Genomic DNA, 24,269 nt, shown 5'->3' with positions numbered 1-24,269 from the left:
TCTCTTTCTTTATCACACCCCGCCCCACCCCCCACAGCTTGCCAGAACAGCCCCCTATTAAGGTACCTCAGGAGTTGCCGGCAGCAGGGATTTATCAGTCTCACATATAAAGAACGGTCCAGATGTTGACAGCAACAAGTTCACAGGCAGGGTGGAAATGTTTTTTATGGCCAAGGGCTGGTAATCAGGTTTCAGGATACTGTTAGGTTTCTGCAAAAACAGAAAAAGATGAAACAAATCAACTTATGGTAAATACAGTAAGCTTTTAGCAACAAGTCTCAGGTTCATTGTTTAGAACAAATTTATTGATCTTTCTTTTTCTTTCTCTGTGTGTGTGTATATATATATGCATATATATGTAGATGTATACATACATTTTTCTCCCTTGTAGAACTTTAGATTAATCATGTGGAGGCTGGGCACAGTGGCTTACGCCTGTAATCCCAGTACTTTGGGAGGCCAAGGCCAATGGATTACTTGAGGTCAGGAGTTCGAGACCAGCCTGGCCAATGTGGTGAAACCCCGTCTCTACTAAAAATACAAAAATGAGCCAGTCATGGTGGCGGGCATCTGTAATCCCAGCTACTCAGAGACTGAGGCACAAGGATCACTTCAACCCAGGAGGTGGAGGTTGCACTGAGCAGAGATCACACCACTGCACTCCAGCCTGGGTAATACAGTGGGACTCAGTCTCAAGGAAAAAAAAAAAAGATAAATCATGTGGAATGATGTACGGTGAACTACTGAAAAGTGGACCTACATAACCCAGACAACACAGATTAGATTTTTTTACCCCCTTGGTGCCTAATTGAGAAAAGCTACAGAAGCCAGGCTTCTGGATAGAACTATTATTATAGGGGCTTCCATTGTGTCATAAGACAAAGTCTAAAACGTTAGTTATATCTTATGCATAAATATAGCTATCATTACAATGAATAAAACATGTTTCCCTTGTATAATATTTTTCCAGGCTTAAAACACCCGATTTGCAAATATCTTATTATATTGACAAATGCTCAGACCTATTTCCTGTAAACTTTTCCTGATAATACCAGGATAGTTGATTTAGAAGCATCTTTTTACTCTGTTAGATATGTTAGATTAAATTTTTCTTTTTTTTTTTTTTTGAGACAGAGTCTTGCTCTGTCGCCCAGGCTGGAGTGCAGTGGTGTGATCTCGGCTCACTGCAACCTCTGCCTCCTGAGTTCAAGCGATTCTCCTGCCTCAGCCTCCCGAGTAGCTGGGATTATAGGCACGTGCCACCACGCCCAGCTAATTTTTGTATTTTTTGTAGAGATGGTGTTTCACTATGTTGGCCAGGATGGTCTCGATCTCTTGACCTCATGATCCACCCGCCTCAGCCTCCCAAAGTGCTGGGATTACAGGTGTGAGCCACCACACCCAACCCAGATTTAATTTTTCAACTCAAGAAGGCATCAAAAATACATCTCGAGTTGAGAGTTTCTGGCCAGACTGGATTTTTCTCATTCTGATGTTGGGGCCCACATTATTTCTTGTATTCCCTAGAAAGGGGGTTCTTTAGTATCATCAGGGGGTGACCAGGAGCCTCAATCTCTGGCCTGCAAAAAGAACCTCCCTCCAATCATCCCCTGGGTCTTCCGACAACTCTAGCCTGTCTTTCCTAGGCCTTCTTGTTTTCATTTGCCTTTTCTCTTTGTGCCAATGTCAGTTAACCCCTTCTACTTTCCTACTTTGATATGACTCTGTCTTCCAGTTCTATGCCTAGTACAGTCTCTTCCTTCCACTGTGGTTCCTGGGTGAGCTCAGGTGACCAGTGTCCCTTGGTTCGAGCCTCATGCCTTGGTTGTACTCCATGAGTCTCCCTGTGCACTCCCAGGTGACTTTAGGGGTTAGGTCTGGCATTTACCATGAGATACCAGCCTTTGTTTCCCTCCCTGTAATATGGGGTAGCACGGAACTGGACTCACCTTGCCTCTGCAGGTTGTATACTACAGTTTAGGGAGGGATGAAGCAGTACTCTGGGCCCTACAAAGGCTGCATGGAGAACTGTCCACCCAGTGACCTTCCCTGAAGGCTGCTGTGTCACTGCAGATGGCTTTGAAGTGCAGACGCCACACTTGGTTGGTTTTGGCAAGAGGCCATTTAGAGGCTACTGATGAGAAGGAGTCAAGCACAGAGAGGCCATTCTATTTTAAAATGACCCCTTCTCTTTGAGTTGTTCGTCTCCCCAGATATCAGCAGACATAATGTGCTGCTGGAACTTCATGAAGAAAAGTGGCTGCTAGTTTCAATTGACCTTTTCGATCTCACAGAGATGTGGTTTCATCTCCGTGGCTTACGAATGGTATGATAGTTATAAAGTAGACCAAATCTGAGGAAACAGCTATAGAAAAATTCTTCCCATAGACAGGGTGGTATAATTATAGTCTAATGTACCAAATCAGATGCACTGCCTTGAGCTGAAAACAGAGAGACAGAACAGATAATTGGATGTTATACAATTAAATCTGAATACTGAGACCTAACAAGTCTCTTGCATATGCTGGGTAATGAAGTTGCATTTCTTCATTGTCCCTGATGTGGATTAAATGTAAGCAGGAAATGAAAATGAAAAATACAGTAAGTAGTAGGACAGATTTCAAACTTCTCATCTTTGTGGGGAAAGAGAGAAGGGTGGAAAAAAGTAAGCAGGGAACTGTAGCTCAATTCACTTTTTAATTCAATAAGAAGTTACCACCATATTCAAAATATATGCATATTTTAATCTAGTAATAAATTCAAACAATAGACATTTAAATAAAAACATGCCCACCCCCGCCCCCGCAAAAGGCATAAGTATATAAAGAGAAGAAAAAGAGCACTACCCACACATTTTTATGAGCGTTTATGGGCTTAGAGAAATCTAATAAGAAACTAGGCTGCATATTTAACATATATTACAACATCTTGCCCAGAATAGCAATTCAATAAATATTCACTGAGTTTTCTCCCAGTAACAGCATTTAGGGAAAATATAATGCCACCAACTTCAGTGCAGCTGTTGCCAATAAACATCTTTCCTGATTACTTAAAAATGAAGAATTTAAAATGGAGCAATAAAGCTTAATAACTGTAGCAGGAATTCTTGTATTTTCCTTTTACATGTCTCATGGAGCTTGCTGGCTTCGTGTTTAGCTTGGATTTCAGTGACAGGAAGCTAAACTAACAACGTCCACCTTCCCTACTTATCTGTTAAGCCATTTTATCTTACTTTACTTTACTATTTTATTTTATTTTATTTTATTTTATTTTATTTTATTTTATGTCCTGGGATATATGTGCAGAACGTGCAGGTTTACAATATGGGTATACATGTGCCATGGTGGTTTGCTGCATCTATCAACCCATCATCTAGGTTTTAAGCCCCACATACATTAGGTATTTGTCCCAATGCTCTCCCTCCCCTTGCCCCCGACCCCATGACAGGCCCCAGTGTGTGATGTTCCCCTCCCCGCGTCCACGTATTCTCACTGTTCAACTCTCACTTATGAGTGAGAACACGCAGTGTTTGGTTTTCTGTTCCAGTCTAAGTTTCCTGAGAATGAAAAGCCATGGTCTCTGCTGTGTCTTTTCTGCTTTATATATTGTAGGTGACTGATGCACCTGCTCAAAAGTTACTTGTTGATTTGAATTGAACTTGTACCTCACACCTCTCCTACTGGATCACAGGCTCCTTTTTTCATCTCCTAGCAGAACATCTTTTCCATGGTGATAATCAATAGATACTAATTTGTTTTAATGAACAAAATATGATGGACTCCACTACCAAAATAAATGGTCTTGAACATTCTTCTGCAAACCTTCAGGTAATGAAAGGAAGCCCAGTTGATTCCTCATGACTGGTTAGGCACTGCCACACCCACTGCTTTTATGTGACAGCAAAGATCACACTGTGGGGCCGTGACTTACTTAATGCTTGGTCTTCCCAGCAGGCTGTGGCATTTATCAGGGAGGACTATTCTCACTGTTGTATCTCTAGCCCCCAACACTGCCTGGCACATGAGAGGCCTTAATAAACATTCCACTCAGTGGCCAGCATGATGGTTTCAGTGAATCAATTTGACCATGTCACTCCCTTCCTGGAAGCCCTCCAATGGCCATCTGGAACAAAACCCAAAGTTCAGATGATGCCTCCCAGGCAGGCTGCACATCACCAGATGGACTTTTGCCATCCTTGGCACATTCTCTGTCCAAGGTGGCCTTTCCTAACTTGAGCCCTTTGCGTGAGCTATTCCCTCTGCCTACAATTCTCTCCCCATCCCTTGTCACCAGACTAGCTTCTATATTTACTTTGAGTCTCAACTTGAGGCACTTGCTCAAGAAATCCATCCATGACCACATGGACGAACAAGATCACGTCTCCCAGTACACGCCCTCCCAGCACCTTGCACCTCTTCCTGATAGCAATGTTTATAATGGTGACTTCAACAATTACATTTTAATAATTTGTTTAAAGTCAACCAGCTTAGCTTTGGTTATGTCTGTCTGGTTCACTAGATTTCCAGTACCAGCTCAATCCCCAACTCAGAACAGACATTCCTTACATGTCTTGAATGCTAATTAATTCTGGATGGAAGCATGTCTAGGGGCAGATCAAGCCTATTGTGATATCTCCTCCACCCCACCTCTTCACCATCCTGACCCCCTGCCCTGAGCAGCAGCCACTACCTTCTCTCCCTTGTCCCCTGACTCTGACATTTACTGTCTGCACTTATGTAGAGCCGTTTAAGTTAAAGAGTGTGAATCTAGTACTTTAAGTTGATTATTCTCCAGCTTAACCTGTATCTCAGTTTCCTCATGTGCATCACGGGAATGATAACAGAACCTGCTGCATACGGTTGCTGTGAGGGACTACTGGGTAAATGTATGTAACGAACATGGCTCCATGTCTAGCACATACTAATCAATCAGTGGTAGATATTCTTACTGATAATTATAATTATCGATAATTCTATGATAATTCTACTCCAATCCTTCCTCTGCCTCGAGTTTATTTTACCTGGTTAAAGTAAGATGATTGACTAAACTGCATATTCAGTGCACTGGAATACCACTTCCCTTAGGTCTTAGACATCAGGAATGATGGAAATAGAATTTCCACAGCAACTTACATGTCAAAGGATTGTAGGTTTAGATTCAAAATTTTTAGTTGAATGTGTACTGGCCTCTGAAGCTTAAAAAACACGGGCTGAGCAATGGGTGGAAAAGGACGCCCGTTAATTTAGCTTTCGAAATGAAAATGTAAACATGCTGACCCCAGTTGGAGCACCCAGCCCTCGCCAGCACATGCCACTGACCTTCTCCAGTCTGTAGACGAGCTGCTTGGTGGAGAGCTGGATGAGAGGCGCAACGAACTCACAGGTGATGTTCACAGCCATCAACAAGCTCTTCCCTTTCTGTGCCCCGATGATGGCGTGGCACACCAGCTTCTCTTTAACTATCTGCCAATGAGATAAGCCAGCATTTGGGGAACAACTATAACTTAATACTTACTCAGAATACTTATTTACCCACTGAGAGAAAATGGATTTCCCACTACCTGCCTGGGGACACAAGGAAGAGCACTTTTCTGAATAGCATGCTTCAGGGGCTGCTCTTTGTCACATGATTATGTTTTTGTTAGTTAAACATGGCTTTGATGGATTCTGTATTTATTTCTGACTGCCCTGAGGCAGTTGATTTACATTCAGTTCTATATACATATGTATAGTTATATTATGATCTTTTATGCATCAGGAGCTGTGTTGGGTGCTGGGAGTACCAAACACTGATGAACGAGACAGATAAAATCTTTCATGGGGCTTATAGTTCAATGGTAGTTATATGATTTCTTATTAAACTATTGAAAACTGTAGTTGGAAAATTTTTGCCTTTTTATTTTTATTTTTTGTTTTTAGATGGAGTTTTGCTCTTGTTGCCCTGGCTGGAGTGCAATGGTGCAATCTCAGCTCACTGCAACCTCTGCCTCCCCGGTTCAAGTGATTCTACTGCCTCAGCCTCCCAGGTAGCTGGGATTAAAGGCATGTGCCACCATGCCCGGCTAGTTTTGTATTTTTAGTAGACACAGGGTTTCTCCATGTTGGTCAGGCTGGTCTCGAACTCCTGACCTCAGGTGACCCACCCAGCTTGGCCTCCCAAAGTGCTGGGATTACAGGTGTGAGCCACTGAGCCCGGCCAAATTTTGGCCTTTTATACTTAAACATTTAAAAATCATGCATTAGGAATTAATATTTCTTTGGACTCAAAAAGCCTAGATTTTTATAAAGCAGGAAGATCAATAGTGAATTTGTAGCATGAGTAGGTTATATTGAAGAGTGCCCAGGTTAGGGATGTAAATGCATTCCAGTCTCTTCTCATTTATGTAGCATGATTTAGAAGAACATTCAGGGAAGTTTTTAGTAAAGCTTAAGCTGAGTTTAGTCCCCCAGTAGCTCAGAATTAATGCCTTCAAAAATATGGACAACTCTTGATAACCACATTATAAATATGCTCTTCCAACAGCTGTCAGTGTCTTGAGATAACGGCCTGTGTTCTATTCATCTTTGCATCCTCAGTGCTTAGCACAGTATTTGTTACATGGTATACACACAATAAAAGTTGGCTGATCACCTGAATAACAGAGAGAAGGAACACATTACCTTTTCCACAATGAGAGATAACCCCCTTTTTTTTTGGAACTGAGGATGCATTTTACCTGAAAATGCTCTATGAAGAAATAGTCTAATGAAATAAAGTGGAATCTGTGACCTTAGAGAAGCTAAGCAAGGGACTAGCTTTCCAGCTGTGTCTACTGGGAGACAAAGTTCTTTTTGCTTCCTATTTCGTGTAGGGAAAAGTCAGTATTACCTCCAAATTTGGTGACACAAGCAGGATCTTAAGCAAGCATCATTTCTCATCTACAAGGTCTGCATTTTGTGGGGAGGGAGAGACTCTTAAGTGACTTTGAAAGCCTTTCCTTTAGTTTTTTAACGATTTCCACACTGTGAGAGAATAGGGATAAACAGACAGATGATTTGGATCTACTGAAATGTTTTAGGTAGAATGTATGGAGATCATGTAAATGAAGGCAGGGAATCAGAGTTGCTGAAGATAAATGTGGTTCTTTTATTAACGCATAAAAAAGATGTTTTGAAATGTGAGTTGTAGTCAGTCTGGAAAGAAAGGAACAGGGATGTCCCAATACCTGAATAGGAGAGGCAGCCCAGAGTGTCGATATAAACACCCTTTTTGAATGAATATTAAATTAATCCTGCTAAGTGTTAATAGGAGAATCTGCTTTGGCTAAAAACTGGATGTTTTTCTACCAGAGACTTGCTGGCTTGTCACTGTGGACCCTGGGCATGAGAACCTCCCTCAAGATTGGGTTCACAGTAGCTATAGAAACAAATCGACGACTGAGCAGAGCTGCACCCCAAAAGCAACAGATGCTACCATGGTAACTCAGGACTGTACACAATCCTTGAGAAACCATATCCTTCCTCAGATAAATGTCAAGGAACTTTCCTAAGAAATAGATACAGGCCAGGCGCGGTGGCTCAAGCCTGTAATCCCAGCCTTTGGGAGGCTGAGACGGGCGGATCACGAGGTCAGGAGATCGAGACCATCCTGGCTAACATGGTGAAACCCCGTCTCTACTAAAAAATACAAAAAACTAGCCGGGCGAGGTGGTGGGCGCCTGTAGTCCCAGCTACTCGGGAGGCTGAGGCAGGAGAATGGCGTAAACCCGGGAGGTGGAGCTTGCAGTGAGCCGAGATCCGGCCACTGCACTCCAGCCGGGGCAACAGAGCGAGACTCTGTCTCAAAAAAAAAAAGAAAAAGAAAAAGAAAAAAATAAAAAGAAATAGATACAGTAGAGATTTAATTAGGAAAAAGCAATAGCTTCCAAATGTGCTGTCCCCTTACCCTGGGAGTAGCAGAATAGCCTTCCAGTATCACATCGACTGCCTGGCCTGGGTACAGCTCCATGCTGGCGGGGTGGAGATGAAACACGGGGCTCTGTGGATCCCTGGGCTCCTGAGAGCCACTGGGCTGGGGCCGGATACGAGCATGTCCCTTCTTAACCCGGCCCTTCTTACTCAGCTTGGCCTGGGGTTGGAAGCTATCATTCATCCAGAACAACTGTTGGACCCGACGTCCCTTGTTGATCAACTTAAAGTGGTAATAATGGGTATCCAGGCTGAAAAAGAAGAGACAGGTGTTGAGAGGATTCCATTTAAGTATGTTCTGTTCAGCTCTACACCCTTGGGATTTACTCTTCTGGAAGGATTTAAAACAGTGAGCCACAATATAAGACTTTTTTTTTTAATGTAGGAAGACTAAGTTACGATGCCACTAGAAACTAATACAGTGATGGGACAAGGTAGTATCTACTCAGGGGGCCAAGAGGTGTGGAATCACAGACCTGGGTTTGGTCCCAGAGTTGGCATCACCACGTAAGGGGCTGTGGAAAATTTCCACTCCCCGTCAATCTTCCCCAGTAGGCCCCACACACTGCAGGACACATTCAGTTCATGTGAAAAGCAATTCTATTTAGAGAAATAGCTCTGAAGAGTGAAAGGAAAGCAAAATACCTACTGGAGGAGAAGCAGGTTTCAAGCTGTGCTGAGAAAATTACTACTGGCTGAATGGAATGTCCCGTAATGATGGGCTCAATTTGAAGGAAGCTTTGAAGAAAAACCATGCATATCCTCTAAGCTTTAACAAAGGCCAGGGGACTGCAATGGGCCAGAACACCACCGTGATTGGTCACCTATCTCAGACTAATGTGCTTTAAATATGTTGCAATTTCATGTATTCATTTGTTCATCATGCATTCATATATTCCACAAATATTTACTAAGAACATTCTGATTGCCTGGCTATTTGCTAAAAAAAACTGGGATTTCTAAGATCTTGGATATGGTTCAAATGTGTTTTTGTTTGTTTGGGATTTTTTTTCCCCCCACAGGCTTACTTTAAAATTTATTCTTAGGGAAAAACTCATCTCAGGACTGTTTTTTATTTTTTAAATTTTATTAGGCTTTGAGATTTCATCCCATCTATTCCTCCTTAGGAAATGATATCATGCCTGGTAAGTCGAACCATCAAATAAATAATCAGAAGGAATATTTGCTAGTTGTCAGGTATAACCATTTCTATCTAAATACATTGTGAATCTGTGTCCACGGGGCACGCTCAAGGGAGTTACTTTACTTGGTAGTTTATGGCTAGCAGTAGGCTTTTGGGGGAAATAATAAACAACATATACTGTTTATAAAACCATATACTGTTTATAAAAAACACATACTGATTACTAGGCAGGATGTCTGTTACTTATTCACAGTACATCATTCAATCATTACAGCAATCCAGTCATGGTAAGTATATTTACTACCATTTTATAGATCAAGAAATGGAAGTTCTGAAAACCTAGGGAGTTGTCTAAAAACATGCAATTAGAAGCAGCGGCATATGGCTATTTCTTTAGACCAGAGGTTGGCAAACTTTTTCTTTAAAGGACTAACTAACAAATATTTTAGGCTTTTTGGGCCACATGGTCTCTGTAACAGCTACTCAACTTTCCCTTGTAGTGTGAAAGCAGCCATAGACAATACGTTACAAAATGGGCATGGCTGTGTTCCAATAAAACTTTATTGACAAAAGCAGGCAGAGGGGTGTAGTTTACCCAGCCCTGCTTTTGGCAATTCTTCTGGAGATTGCGAGCATAGTGATTTTATGTCAAAAAGTTTAGGCAGAGGTCAAATTAGCAACTAAAAGCTACAGTTTGCTTTTATATTGATAGAAAACTGTTAGCTAACCCTCCAATTTCATGTGTCAGAATATCCTTCGAAGGCTACTTGACACTATTTGTAGATCTAAAAGAACATGTAATTAGGTCTGGTTTGCCATGTATTGTTTTCTACAATTATATTTGAGTGCATGAAAAGAAATTTGAAACTAGAAGCACTGGTATGCAATGATAAACTACCCTAGCTTACGGCCAACAGACAGGCAGAGAGGAGGATTCTTATATTTAGTTGACTCGAAAAATATAATTGGATACTTGCCTAAAAGCATGCAATTCAACCATGTGACTTGCTTTTTACTTAATTTTCTACTAGTTTACGGCATTTTCAATCAAGTCCCATATTTTGTAGATGGAGCAGAGGGAGGGATTTTGGGGAGAGCTCCTAACTGATTAATGTCAGTCACATCTCCAAGCACAGCATATATGACTTGATTTCAGGGCCTGTGAGCCCAGAAGGCAGGGGGGATACCCTTCTGAGATCTGTTCACAGTACTGCAACAGGTAAGTTCAAATTCAACTGGCCCCCAGGAGCCAACTAGTGATAGCTACATGACTTTCCTGAGGAATCAAGAACAAACCTCACACATACCCTCTACACTTAACACTCAAACCTCATAAATATATATATATTTATTTATTTAATTTCAGATGGGGTCTTGCTCTGTCGCCCATGCTGGAGTTGCAGTTGTGTGATCCTAGTTCACTGTAGCCTCAACCTCCCGGGTACAAGCAATCCTATCACCTCAGCCTGCCAAGTGGGTAGGACAACAGGCATGTGCCATCAAGCGAGGCTAATTTTTTTTATTTTGTAGAGATGTGGGGGGTCTCCCTATGTTGCCCAGGCTGGTCTCCAATTCCTGGGCTCAAGCAATCCTCCTACCTCAGCCTCCCAAAGTATAAAGTGCTGGGATCATAGGCATAAGCCACTGCTCCCAGCTCTATAAATATATATATCTCCTCATATATATCTATATATATGTCTGTGTGTACACATATATATGTGTATGTGTATATGTATACGTGTGTGTTTTTTCTTTCTTTTTTTTTTTAAGACAGGGTCTCACTCTGTCACCCAGGCTGGAGTGCAGTGGTGCCACCTTGGCTCACTGCAACCTCTGCCTCCTGGGCTCAAGTGATTCTCCCACCTGTTAACCTCCTGAGTAGCTGGGACTACATGCACCCGCCACCACGTCCAGAATTTTTTGTATTTTTGTAGGGATGGGGTTTCCCCATGTTGTCCAGGCTGGTCTTGAATTCCTGAGCTCGAGTGATCCTCCTGCCTTGGCCTCCCAAAGTGCTAGGAGTATAGGCTTGGGCCACCGTGCCCGGCCCAAATCTGATTTTTATATCCACATTTAGATTGTTCTGCTCAGTGGTGTCTATACTGTACCACATCTTATGTAAATATTTAGACCCTCTAGCTTTTCCTGGGTAATCAGGCAAAGCCAATGGAAACCATCTCAGTTGTTGGGCTATGGTGGGGAGTCAAGTAGAGGACATAAGCTTTGAAAAAGCTGCTGGCTCTGCAATACCTGATAAAATACACTTGCAGTAAATTTTTACCTTCCTAAGTATATTCTGCTTAGGTTACCACTAAGCTGTATCTGTATTTTCTGTGTTTATGGAGAGGGATTAACAGTGTATTAGAATTAAAGAGGAGAAATTATGGTTGAGAGTCTAAATTAGTCAGAGTAGCCAGTTTGAGAGAAGAATGCATTTCCTACAAACCATATTCTTCTCGCATGTAAAGGGACACAGATTAGAGAACGCAACCAAGTTATGGCTAGAAAATGTCTTCTTGTTGCTGACATACCCATCAGGAGGCAGAAGAGTGAGGATGGGAAAGGAGAGGGACTGAGGTGGCTAGTTTTAATGACTTAAAATAATTTTTTAAAGTAGAGGGGATGCTCAGCATATGCAACATATGTGACATCTACCACAATTGGTCCATGGTATTTCCTTACCTAAAATGTGCCCCCAAATTGAGTTCTGGAGCAAAGGGCTTATCTGAAACAATAGTGGAACCAATTCCGGAAGCCTGAACAGGAATCCGATAGGTGCTGCTATTTTCAATGTCCAAAATGACACAGTCTTTGAATGTCAGTATGTCATTCAGGTTGGCGGTCAGTGCCAGTTGAATGTCAGTTTCTGGAGGAACCATGCCTTCATTGGGTTCAATTGTCCAAAGGGATTTTTTGTGTGCCTGCAACACAAGAGTACAAGTTCACAGGGAAGATATTCTTGGCTTTTCATTCTATAGATGTCAAAGCCCTCTACACTTCAAATGGGTGGCACTGTGGAATTCAACATCAGAGACAAACATTATTTTTTGAATTAAAGCAGCTGGATGTTTGTTGGTTTTTCTTTTTTCAAAAAGCAATCTGATTCTGAAGAGCAAACCTACGATTTTACTTTTGAATGCTCTGTGAAGATTTTTACATCTCTTTCTCAAGGTAACAGCCCAATTCTCCAACAAACTTATAATTATTATCTGCTATAATCTCCAGATTCTGAGACACCAAAGAAGGCACAATATTCTTTATGGAGTTTGAAATTTTTATTTTTTATTCTTATTTATTTTTCCTTTGTTTTTGTTTTTTTTTTTTGAGTTTGAAATTTTTAAAAGAAACGTTTTTCAAATGCAAAATTTCTAGTGTTCTAGTGAGGATGAACCAATTTCATTAATAAATACAATATAAGAAGTCATCTGGATTTTTACTAATTTATAATAATTAATAATTAGCCTCATCAGAATCTCATCAGGTAAAACTGCAAACTTATTTTGAAATACAGTCATGTGTTGCTTAACGACAGAGACACATTCTGAGAAATGTGTCATTAGGTGATTTCGTTGCTGTGTGAACACTGTAGAGTGAGATAGTGGAGCCTACTGCACACCTAGGCTACGTGGTATAACCTGTTGATCTTACGCTGAAAACCTGTATAGCATGTTACTGTACTGAACGCTGTAGGCAACTGTAACACTGTAGTATTTGTATATCTCAACCTATCTCTGTTTCTGAGCCTCATCTGCATTTTCTGTTTGTTGTTTTCTGTGATTCACTTTTGATGCTTTCTTTTGAGCTCTCTTCCAGTTCACTAGCTCTCTCTTCTGCGATGTGTAATATGCTATTAAACACATCTATTCTCTCCTTAATTTTGATTTCTGTATTTTTGAATTCAGGTGTTGGTATTTTCTATTTTTACAAGGTTTTCATCTTTTGAGAACTTCTATAATTCTGACTATGACACTCAACTTATTAGCTACTACTACTAATAATTAGGGACCACTCCTCCTAGCCCCTCCAAGTCTTCTACAAATTTAATGAGCAAATTGTTTTTGGACTTTTCAAGTAAATATAACAAATACATATTCAATGGCTCTCAGGTCCAGGTGTTGTGGGAAATACATAAACACCCTGAGGAGCTGACAGCAATGACACTAGTGAGACCAATATTTCAACAACAAAAATGGAATTCAGAAGGAGGCCAGAGTGACAGTGCTTCAGGGGAATCTAAAGAACAAGAGCAAAGGATGTTGAAACCCTTTGAATGTCTGACAAATGTGCCACACACATTTTCTTTTCCCTCCAAATGTGAAATTGGGCTTAATTATCAGGTGGTGTGATTCCTAATTATATTGCACTATATTATTAATATTACTAAAATTCTAATTTGTTTAACTGCCTATATAAACAACTATCTCAAAGTTAATAAAGAACATCAAATAAAAAACATTCTTTTGAATGAGGTCATGTCCTTTGCAGGGACATGGATGGAGCTGGAAGCCATTATCCCCAGCAAACAAACACAGGAACATAAAACCAAACACTACGTGTTCTCACTCAGAAGTGGGAGCTGAACAATGAGAACACATGGACACAGGGAGGGGAACATCACACACCAGGGCCTGTCAGGCGTCGGGGGGCAGAGGGGTGGAGAGCATCAGGAAAAATAGCTAATGCGTGCTGGGTTTAATACTTAGATGGTGGGTCGATAGGTGCAGCAAACTACCATGGCACACGTTTACCTATGTAACAAACCTGCACATCCTGCACATGTACCCCAGAACTTAAAATAAAATAAATCCTTTCCCCATTTTGATTGCTTTGTCATTTAGATCAATTATGAAAGTCCTGTTTTATTTTGGGAAAGACATTACTCAGAAGTACTTATGTGGATTAATCTTTAGAGAAAATATTTAGTTATTACCAATATGCACTGAGAAAAAGCTGCAAAAGAAGAGATGTGGAGAGTATTTAGATGCTTCCAGGATAATAACTGAGAGGAAAAGCCACACTTTCCAGTTCATCAGAAAAGAGTTTGATTATTCCTTCATGAATCTTCCTTGTGAATCTCCCAGGAAGCTTCACAAAGCTCCCCAAGTTTGGTGCCAACAGAAGCCCTCCAAAGTAATGCATACAGTAGAAAACAGTGGATTTGAAAAGAAATGCAAATTTTACTATTTGAGCGGGACTCCAGAGGACATTCCAGCCTAAGATTATCCTTCTTTCACTTAATTCTATGATATACTTCTTCTACAAAAAGGAAAAAAAGGAGAAATGTAAAAACACAGGTAGCTCTACCGGGGCTTAGGTACCACGAACTGGAAACCTCCTGACAAACTTAGGTCAGAGTTACACTGATGATCTCTGTAAGTGACATAAATGTACATTGCAGATTGCAGGCAAGAGTTAGAGATTTCATCCAGGCAGAATCTCACAGGGTGACAGTGCCTTGGAATGTCACCAAAATCCTGGTCTGGCGCCACTGCAGATTAAAAAAATAGATTCGGTCAGTGGGCCCGATGGTCACTCTCTTAGGAATAGGCTCACAGGTACTTAAATAAGGAAAATCTAATATTTAAAGCAAAATGTCAATTTCCCAATTTATAATTAAGGACAAATGTAAGACAGAGCAGAAAGGCTAGTTACATTTCTTCCTGGTTTGAAAATCTACATGGGAAATAAGTAAATTGCATTTTAAAATTTAAATGAATTAAATAAAGGAAAGAAGAACATTTTTCAAGGTTTTAAATTGTATATAAATGAGGATGTAGATGAATGATAATGAGGAAATTTTAATTTTGGTATTAATGGAAACTACAGATATAACTAAGCCAAGAGTCCTATTATTACTCATAAATCTTCAAATATGGAAAATCCCAAAGCGACGTAGAAACAGAAAAAAAAAAAACAATTAAACATTAAATACCACACTAGATAAAGTACGACCTGGATGGAGATGTTTGTATGATCATTGTCTGTATTCAAAGGATGCGCATGAAAAAAATGATGAATCTTGAAAGACTCATCTATTTTTCAAAATTTTCCGATTACTTTCCTACTCACAGTAACTTGGTTCTAGCAGAGAACGAACATAATCAGCAAACAGTAAACAAAGTCTCTGTCTCCCCGGAGCATTAATCTGTATTTGTTTATAATTTTGTGTTAAAATATTAGTAAAAGGTAATAATCCTTATACATTTAATTTTCAGGACTGTAGCTTAATTATTATTGCCAAGAGAAACTATAAGGATTGAATGTTACAATGTTCTCTCCATACTTAGGTTCAAAGAAATAATTTCTGATGCATCTTCCTAATTTATCAAAAGAAACATTTTAACAGTCTCAAAGTGACAACACTAAAATCCTCTAACACATTAATCACAGAAAATGACATAAAAATGTGTTCTAAAAGAGCTGTAAGTGCAAATTCAATTTTCTGTAGACATTTTAAAATGGATCAGTAGTTTCATTTCATCTTGAATTTATATTACAGTAGATACGAATCTTTGACTTTTATCATTTTCAGTCGGCATACACAATCAAAGCAATAGATGGAAATGGATTTCTCATGCTTGAGTAACCAGACCTTCTCCTTTCTTAGAACTGTTTTCCCTACTTGCTGTTTTGAAATTCTAGGCTATTATTATAGATAAGTCTGTGGTAGCTGTTGCAACAGAAAGACCCCTGATGCTCAATGGCTTTATACAACAGAAGCTTATTTCGGGCCCACATGAATTCCAATTGGTGACAGGTGTGAGGATGGGCTTCTGTTCCATTTAGTCTTTCAAGGATCTCTACTGAACAGATTCCGACATATTTAACTCTTGGTTTCTAAGAGATCCATATTGACATCCATCTGGCCAGTAAGAGAAGAAAGAGAAAGGAGGGTTGTGTGCTAGGATTTTATGCACCATGCCTGGAAGTGGTGCACATCACTTCCATTCAATTCCACTGGCCAGAACTGAGTCAATGCAGCCTAACCCCAATGGAGGTTGGGAAATGTAGTCTAGCCCTGGGTCCAGAGTAAAGAGAGATGAGTGTGCTGAGCTGCTAGCTGCTGTCTGCCAAAGTTTCCTTGTTGGTTCACTTTACTGCCACATCCTCAGATTTTCCCCCAACTCTCCCAGATCTCACATTTTGAAAGGTGAAGAGCTTACTCCATCAGAACACAGATCCTATGGGAATTGCCTTTCAGATCCTATGGGAACTTCAGGGTTAGAGTTCACATCCATCTGCTTTTAGGACAAATGGAGGGGCAGCTAAGAAAGTTGAGAGAAACTCAAGAGGAGAAACTTCTAAGAGGAGAAACTAAGAAAGTTCTGGGCAAGAAGATCTCACTGTGTTGACCCTTCTTCCCAAATTGGTGGCCTGTTAGCATCCTACATAGCTTTGCTCATTTATGTGACTCAGCTTACAATGAAAACATAATGCCATTTATGTTTGACATCTCACCCTGTGAGATAATGCCATTTTTGTCTTTTCATCAAAAAGCAAAATGCCTTGCAGAAAGAGAAAGTACCATCAATGTCATCTTTCCTATTCCAATAATTTGTTTTCCTCCTCTAGCTGGTAGCACAGGCCAAACCTCTGCTCACGATAAAGTGAGAGTGTCATCAGCATAAGTGGTCTTTCAAGTCAGGGGACATTAGTTTTCAATGGATGTGTACCATTTCTCTTCTGTTTCCTGCTGACATAGGTTGGCTCTTCTGGAAAGACCTGAAGTTGTTCTTCAGGGCTGAATTGGTGAGTTTTCTGATGAAGCTTATTAATCAATGCTTGGCATAAAACCAGACAGGAAAATATATCATAGAATCCAAGACCAAGACACATTAAAATGCCAGATGCTAAGGCACTGAACTGCTCTTACCTTACATAAGTCAGCCTCAAAACTACTCTATCATCTTTGTGTCTCTCTGGTGGTTGACTTTTAGGGCTATCCTTTGCTTTTAGGGAGGGCTTGGTCAGCGTGACATTTTCTGTTATTAAATGGAAAATTTGACTAAAAAAGGAAAGGATGAATGATAATCATCACAGCTGTGGAGGGCATTTCGTAACTCTTTCCGAACCACAATAGGGCAAAATAGTAGCTGATGGAAATAGGGTAGGAGGGAGGGCGCTGAAGCAAAGGGATGCAGATTTGAGTCCCTGCTCTGCTGCTTTCCAGATGTGGAACTTTGGGGATGCCTCCTAACTATGTATGCCTGGTCTCAGGTTTCTCATCTGTAGCTCAGGATATTGACTGTACCTTCCGTATAGAGCTGTGGGGATGGATGAGTGAGAGAGTGCAGGTAAAATCTCAGCACAGTGTTGGGCACAAAGCAAGTCCTCAAGAATGGAAACTATTGTCATCATTTTCCCCAAATCTGAAATGCCCCACGTGACATACAATTATGAGTTCAATAGTATTTGCTAAAAAAAAAAAAAAAAAAATTACAAAACAGAAAACAAAGATGGATGCTAAGGAAGCATTTAACATACAAGACTCTTGCCAGGAAAGGAGAGGCTGTGGGGCTGTGATAGGCAGAATTCTAAGCTGGCCTCCAGGATCTCCACCTCTTGGAGCACGATTATCTTCCCTCAGTTACTTAGTCAAACACAAATCCAGGTGTTGCTGTGAAGGATTTAGCACATGTAGGTAAGGTCCCAAATCAGCTGACTTTTTTTTTTTTTTTTCCTGAGACGGAGTCTCGCTCTGTCGCCCAGGTTGGAGTACAGTGGTGTGATCTCGGCTCACTGCAACCTCCACCTCCTGGGTTCACGCCATTCTCCTGCCTCAGCCTCCTGAGTAGCTGGGACTACAGGTGCCCACCACCATGCCAGGCTAACTTTTTGTATTTTTAGTAGAGACAGGGTTTCACTGTGTTAGCCAGGATGGTCTTCATCTCTTGACCTTATGATCCCCCTGTCTTGGCCTCCCAAATTGCTCGGATTACAGGTGTGAGCCACCACGCCCGGCATCAGTTGACTTTAAGATAGGAGATTATCCTCAGCAGTCGTGACTTAACCAGACTATACTCTTCCTGGTGAAAAGATTCCAAGCACAGAGGGCCTAAGGGAGGGACAACATGGCGAGGAACTCCAAAGTGGCTGAGAGCAGTCCCTGAGGGCCACCAAAAAAACTGAGGGACTCAGTCATTCAACTGCAAGGAAAAAAATTCCACCAATGACCTGGGGGGCCCAGTAGTGGATCTTTTCCTCACCAAGACTCCCGAAAGGAATGGAGCTTGGCTAACCTTGATCTCAGCCTCTTGAGATCCTAAGGAGAGAATCCAGCCTGACCATGGCTGGACCCCTTACCCACGGAAACTGAGATCGTAAGTTAGTATCGCCTTAAGCTGCTGTGTTTGTGGTAATTTGGTACCCAGCAAGAGAAACCTAATACAGGGTTCCATCTATTTGTTCCAAGGATGATAAAAAAAAATGAGCCTTCCTAAGCTTTCCATGAAAATGTCAGCCATACCTGCCTTTGTTTTTTCTGCAGTCTGGAACTAGAAAGCCAGAGTTGTTTGAGCAGCTCATAAACAACATGTACAGGAGGTATGTGCGTGCCTGCAGGGAATATGACTGTGCGAAAGACGGAAAATTTATGATCTTTTGAAATTCAGAATTCCGTGACCACCAGTGATGAGTGTTAAGCCCTCCCCTCTGAGGTTTCACATATCTAAAGATAACATTTGCTTTTTATTTGACAATAGGGCAGCAGCACACTTATGCAGTGCTCAGCTCCCAAGGTAAAGCAGCCAGAGCTTTTATAGGTTTCCTTATTGTGTGTTCAATATTGGCCACAAAAGGGACAACTGAACACCATTGTTTGCACATGTCACCTCAACAATCACCGGGAGTGTGGCTGTGCTCACACAGACTTGCTTTCTGTAGTGCTAATAACTAGGAAGCTTGAAGAAAATAGCACTGTGCGCTTCTCTTCCAAATAACTCATTTGCCAATTGAAATCTGCAAGAATCTCCTTCCATGAAATAAAGAGAGCAAATAACAATAGGAAGCAATGTGCAGAGCGAGGGATTTCTTTGCAGTTACACTATTATCTCAGCAGATGACCAATACTTTGTGGAACAAGAACAATGAAGGGTCACCAAGGCCTTTCTTTTTTTAAAAAAAATTTCTTCTGAGATGAAGTCTCACTCACTCTCACCCAGGCTAGAGTACAGTGGCATGATCTTGGCTCACTGCAACCTCTGCCTCCTGGGTCCAAGCAATTCTCCTGCCTCAGCCTCCTGAGTAGCTGGGATTACAGGCATGTGCCACCATGCCTGGCTTATTTTTATATTTTTTTTGTAGGGACGGCGTCTCATCATGTTGGCCAGGCTGGTCTCTAACTCCTGACCTCAAGCGAACTGCCCGTCTCAACCTCCCGAAGTGCTGGGATTACAGGCCCTTTCTCCTTTTTGTCTTCTAAATGGGGTCTCTTGTCATAACAGTTCTTTTCCCTGAAGTGAGTCACTTTGCTGCTTAAGAGAGTTAACTGAAAATTAGGAGATGAGATGCAGAAGAAATGGTGTAGAGCTTTACACGGGAGGCAATTTAAGGTCACAATCAGAAGTGTGGGCTTGAGAGTCTCATGACCTGGTAGTCAACTATGGACTCTGCCATTCATAGCCTAGTGACCTTGCACTAATTTTAAAATCTAGGTTTTGGTTTCCTTTCATGTTAAATGTTAACTTGAAGATAAAATAAAAGGGTGCTAAGCATCTAGCACCTCGTCTATCATAGATTACATGTTCAGTCAGTGGTGATCGCTACTAATGTTATTTTCCAAACTTCCCATTCAGTTCTCCTTCCTGCTGGCACCCTCCCCAGTCTACATTATTGACAGTGATAGGGACTGGGGGCAGAGGAATTCTAGGTAGAAAAGGGTGGCTCCCTGGTGAAACCCTACCTTTCAGCTGAAAAGCCTGAACCCATGGCCCAAAGTGAGAACTTATATCCCTGTTTTCCCAGTTGAATGTTGCCTTTCCCTTAACCACCCACGGCCCCACCCCATGCCCCAGCCTGTGCCTATAAAGACTTCAGACTCAGCTGGCAGAGAGGAGAAGCAGCTGCATGTTGGGGATTGCAGAGGGGACAGCTTGCTGGAATAACTTCTGAGAAGAATCCGACTGCAGATGGCCGGACTTCAGGGGAAGATCACCTACCTGCCTCATCTCCTTTTCAGCTCCCTCTCCCCCTGAGAGCCACTTTCATCGGCAATTAAATCTCCCACATTTACCATCCTTAAATTTGTTCATGTGACCTCATTTTTCCTGGCTGCAGGACAAGAGCTCGGGATCCCTGAGTGCAGATACAAAAGGCTGTCACGCTGGCCCTTTGCCCTGGTTGGCACAGACACCTAAGGTGTCCACAGCAGATGGCAGAGCTAAAACAGCACTGTAACACACCCTCTTTCAGGGATTGCAGGCACTGACCACCCCCCGCCCCCCACCCGACCGGATGCTTGGATGCTGCCACAGGGCTTGCATGTAGTTTGCTCCTGCTGACACCCAGGAGTGCTCACTCTGGCTCCTGCACCCACTCACCTGCGCACTCCCACCTGTGAGGGGTGGGGCGCAGCCGGTCCCAGTGAGTAGAGTTTGATCTTGCTGGTGCGGACGCGGTTGGCTGGTTTCCGCCCTCATGCTCATGCGCTCCAGTTCCCACCTCATTCGTGTGCTGCCTCCCGCAAGGTGTCGAGAGCAGCGGGCTGAGTAAAGGAGACACTCCCTTTGCGAGTCCCGTGAAGGGGTCAGGGAAATATCCTGCTTCAACAGGTTTATCTTTCGGTGATCTGATCCTGCTGCTCTCCTTCTGGGGATTCTGCACGGCTCTCCAATGTCCGGATCAGAGGCGATGAGTCTTTTTATCCACTTTGAGAAAGCCATGGAACCCCGTCATCAAAAAATGCACATACACACACTCCCCCCGCCACGACTTTACATACAAGTTCCAGAATTCAGGGACCCCACTTTTTTCTGTTTGATCCATACATGGACTCACTTTTTCTATCTGGGGAATCCATCATTTTGTGTGAATCTTGGTGGGAGGCAGGCTGTCACTGCCGTGTGAGAAGTCACCCAGACTCTGCCAACACGGCGGCCCACAATCCAGACTGGGGTACCAGAGGAGCTTCTGGCCTGGAGGATCTACTCCCAAATCTTCGTCAGAGGGCCCCACTGCATTTTCTAGGCTTAGTTTCCAGGACACCAGGTCATTTACCTTTCCCAAGTGTTCGAAGCATCATCTGCATTTAAATATGCTGCTCTCAGAAAGCGTATCCCCATCTCTCTGTTTTTCTTCTCCTCGGCCTTCAAGTCTTCACTCAAATGTTCCGACCCATGAAAAACTTCAATTTGACAGGAGAATGAATCACTTCCTCCTCTGTGCTTCACATTATAATCCAGCCGTACTGTTTGTATATTTCTTTCTTTTATGAGATTATAAACTCTTTGAAGAAGGAAAATTCTATTTACCCTCTATCTCTCCCCTTAATACCAGGCATAGGACAAGGGCTCAAAAGTAGTATTTATTTCTTGGTCAGTAAATATATGGAAGGTGTCCAGCCTCACCAGTAAGCCAAATAAACACAAACTTAAATAACAATAAAATATGTTTTCATCTGTCAGACTTGGCCAAAAAAAAATCCGCAAAAATGTTAGCAAGAATCTAGGAGTGAAATTTTTAAACAGTGCTGGGGGTAGGATATAAATTGTACAAATTCTCTGGGAGAGAATTCACAATATGTGTCAAGACTTAGTTACACACATCACTTGACCCAGCAACTGCATTTCTAGAAATTTAGTCAAAGAAAACAGTTACAGATGTCAGCAAAATTGAGACACAAGCATTGCTTATAGTAGTAAAAAACTGGGAACAATCTATCAGTAGGGGATTAGTTAAATCAACTGTGGTAGAGTCAAATGATGCAATAAAATTAGCCAGTAAAAATGATCTGTAGATGAATATTCCTTAATAATTCATATTAGGTGACTACAATATACTGTTGAGTGAAAATAGCTGGTAACAAAATAGTATTATCCCATAGGAGGGAGTAGGAATACAGACAGACCACACATACCGTAAAAAATTCAGAAGATACACACCAAAAATTTAATAGTGGTTATCTGCATGATTGGATGACGAGTGATTTGTTTTGTTATCTTTAACTTATATTTGTTCTATAGTGTTACTTGTGTAACAAGGAGACACACATTTATATTTATTGAATAAATAACTCATATTAAAAGGATATGGTCACTCTTTTTAGAGCTCATTTAATTTTAACTTTGTTTGCTCTCTTGCTGCAGTCTCATTCCCAGTTTGTTTCTTAGAAGCTTTTAAAAAAATAAATAATACATGTAGACAGTGTAACATTCAAATGGATTTAAAGGGTGAAGAGTCTCTCTTCTGCCATTGCATGGTCACTAGTTACCAACCCCAGAGGTAGCCATTGTTAGGAGTTTTCCGAGGATCCTTCCAGATATACTTTATGATCAATATTTGCATACATGTTTTTCCTTACATAAATGGTGCAATACTCTACAGACTGTTCTGCACTGTGATTTAAATTTTTAAAATTTGTATGAAAGGTATACATACACACAATTTCAAAAGGTTCTGGAAAAGGCATATTGTGGAAAGCAGCAGTCCTTGGAATCCACTCTCCCATCTTCCCATGGTGCAAATCCTTGACCATTAACACAGTCAACCACTGTCAGTTCTTTTAGCCTTTGCTTTATGGATTTGCCTCTATATTGCTAAGTACCCTACTGCTACTTCTTAAGTTTTCAGTTTGCATGGTATTCATTTATTTCTCCCCGTGGTAAATATTAATAGCTTTTTTCTTGCCCTCTCTCCATGTCTCTCTTTCTCTCTCTTTCACTTTCTTCTCTTCATCATCCCAATATAGTTAACATTTATTTTTTGGTGAGACAGATATTTGCATTTGTACCATCATGAGTATGCAAATACTAAACTCAGCTGAGCTATAAAAAAAAATGGCCTATGATGACGTTTCCTTTCTTATACAACGTTCCTGTTTCCAGGAATTGTTTTCATGTGGTTTTCATGTATCTATCATGAGCACCACATTCATCACAAACTCATCCCCTCAACCAAAGAGGCAAATTGCTGCTCAGTACTTTCAGAAACATCTTCTACACAGGCTCCATCTTCTTGGAGACAAATCTCTCCTGGAGCTGCCTGTTCTCGAACTCCCATCTGGGCAGGCTGCCCTCTGGGCCTGCAATGTGACTGGTGTCCTAGGACCGGCAGGCAGCACCATCCTGTGCATCCCTCGGCATTCTCTCCTGTGTCTGAGCCCCTGTTTGCTGAATCCACACCTTCCTAACTGTGGTGTAGCACTCTGCAGTGGCCTCCTGACAAAAGGTATGTGGAATGTAAATTTTTTGAGATTTTTTATATCTGAAATGTATTTCATCCCCAGATTTTGTTAGTCTTTTGGCTAGATGATGAATTTAAGATTAGGATTTATTTTCCTTCAGAAAGTAATTTTTTTTTTCTCTAGTGTTTCTGTCAATAAGTCTGATGCCACTCGGTTCATATATTTTTTGGTTTTGACCATGATTTTTTTTTTTTTTAATCTGGAAGTTCCTGCAGCCTTCTCTTTGTGTCCAGTGTTCTGGAACTTAGTTATGGTGTGCCTTGACATGGGCCTGTTTCCATCCACCATGCAGCATATTTGATGAACCTTCTCCGTAAATTCCTTTCCTCTGTTCTGAAAACACTCCTTCAATTATTTCTTGGGTAACTTTTTCATCTGCATTTAAGAACCTGCTCTTTTTTTGCAGCACATATTGGGTCTTAGAACTCCTGAACAAACTGTCTAATTTTCTCTTCCTTCTCCTAATCTTTTTCTTCTTTTTCTACTTTCTGATTATTCCTCAATTTTATTTTCCAGATATTCTATCAAATTTTAAATATCTGGCTTATATTTTTAGTATCTATGAGCATACTTTTGTTTTTGTTCTTTTAAAAAATATCACTCTGCTCTTGTTCATGGATACAAAGTCATCTTTACTTTCCTGAGATTTTTAATTATCATTTTATTTTAAACTTTCTTCTTCTTGCATTGTATTTGTTTTCTCCAAGTTCTCATTTTTATGTTTTTGGTTTCTTTCTTCTGCATTACAGGCTTTCCTGGTGGAGCCTGATTAAGTACTTAT

General features: G+C 41.2%; 1 protein-coding gene across 1 annotated transcript in view; it reads right to left on the bottom strand.

Annotated features, from left to right (window-relative positions):
- HYDIN (HYDIN axonemal central pair apparatus protein) overlaps positions 1–24,269 on the bottom strand; it is a 469,694-nt gene that overhangs the window by 206,142 nt on the left and 239,283 nt on the right. The window contains exons 21-24 of the mRNA XM_077984568.1: positions 11,773–12,011; positions 7,924–8,197; positions 5,319–5,462; positions 67–210 (exon numbers count right to left, since the gene is read on the bottom strand). Of these exons, the coding sequence (XP_077840694.1) occupies positions 67–210; positions 5,319–5,462; positions 7,924–8,197; positions 11,773–12,011 (801 nt within the window). The remainder of the gene's footprint in view (positions 1–66; positions 211–5,318; positions 5,463–7,923; positions 8,198–11,772; positions 12,012–24,269) is intronic.

The sequence above is a fragment of the Macaca mulatta genome, chromosome 20, assembly GCF_049350105.2.
Source record: "Macaca mulatta isolate MMU2019108-1 chromosome 20, T2T-MMU8v2.0, whole genome shotgun sequence".
Taxonomy (NCBI): domain Eukaryota; kingdom Metazoa; phylum Chordata; class Mammalia; order Primates; family Cercopithecidae; genus Macaca; species Macaca mulatta.
This window is presented reverse-complemented; position numbering and strand designations above follow the sequence as displayed.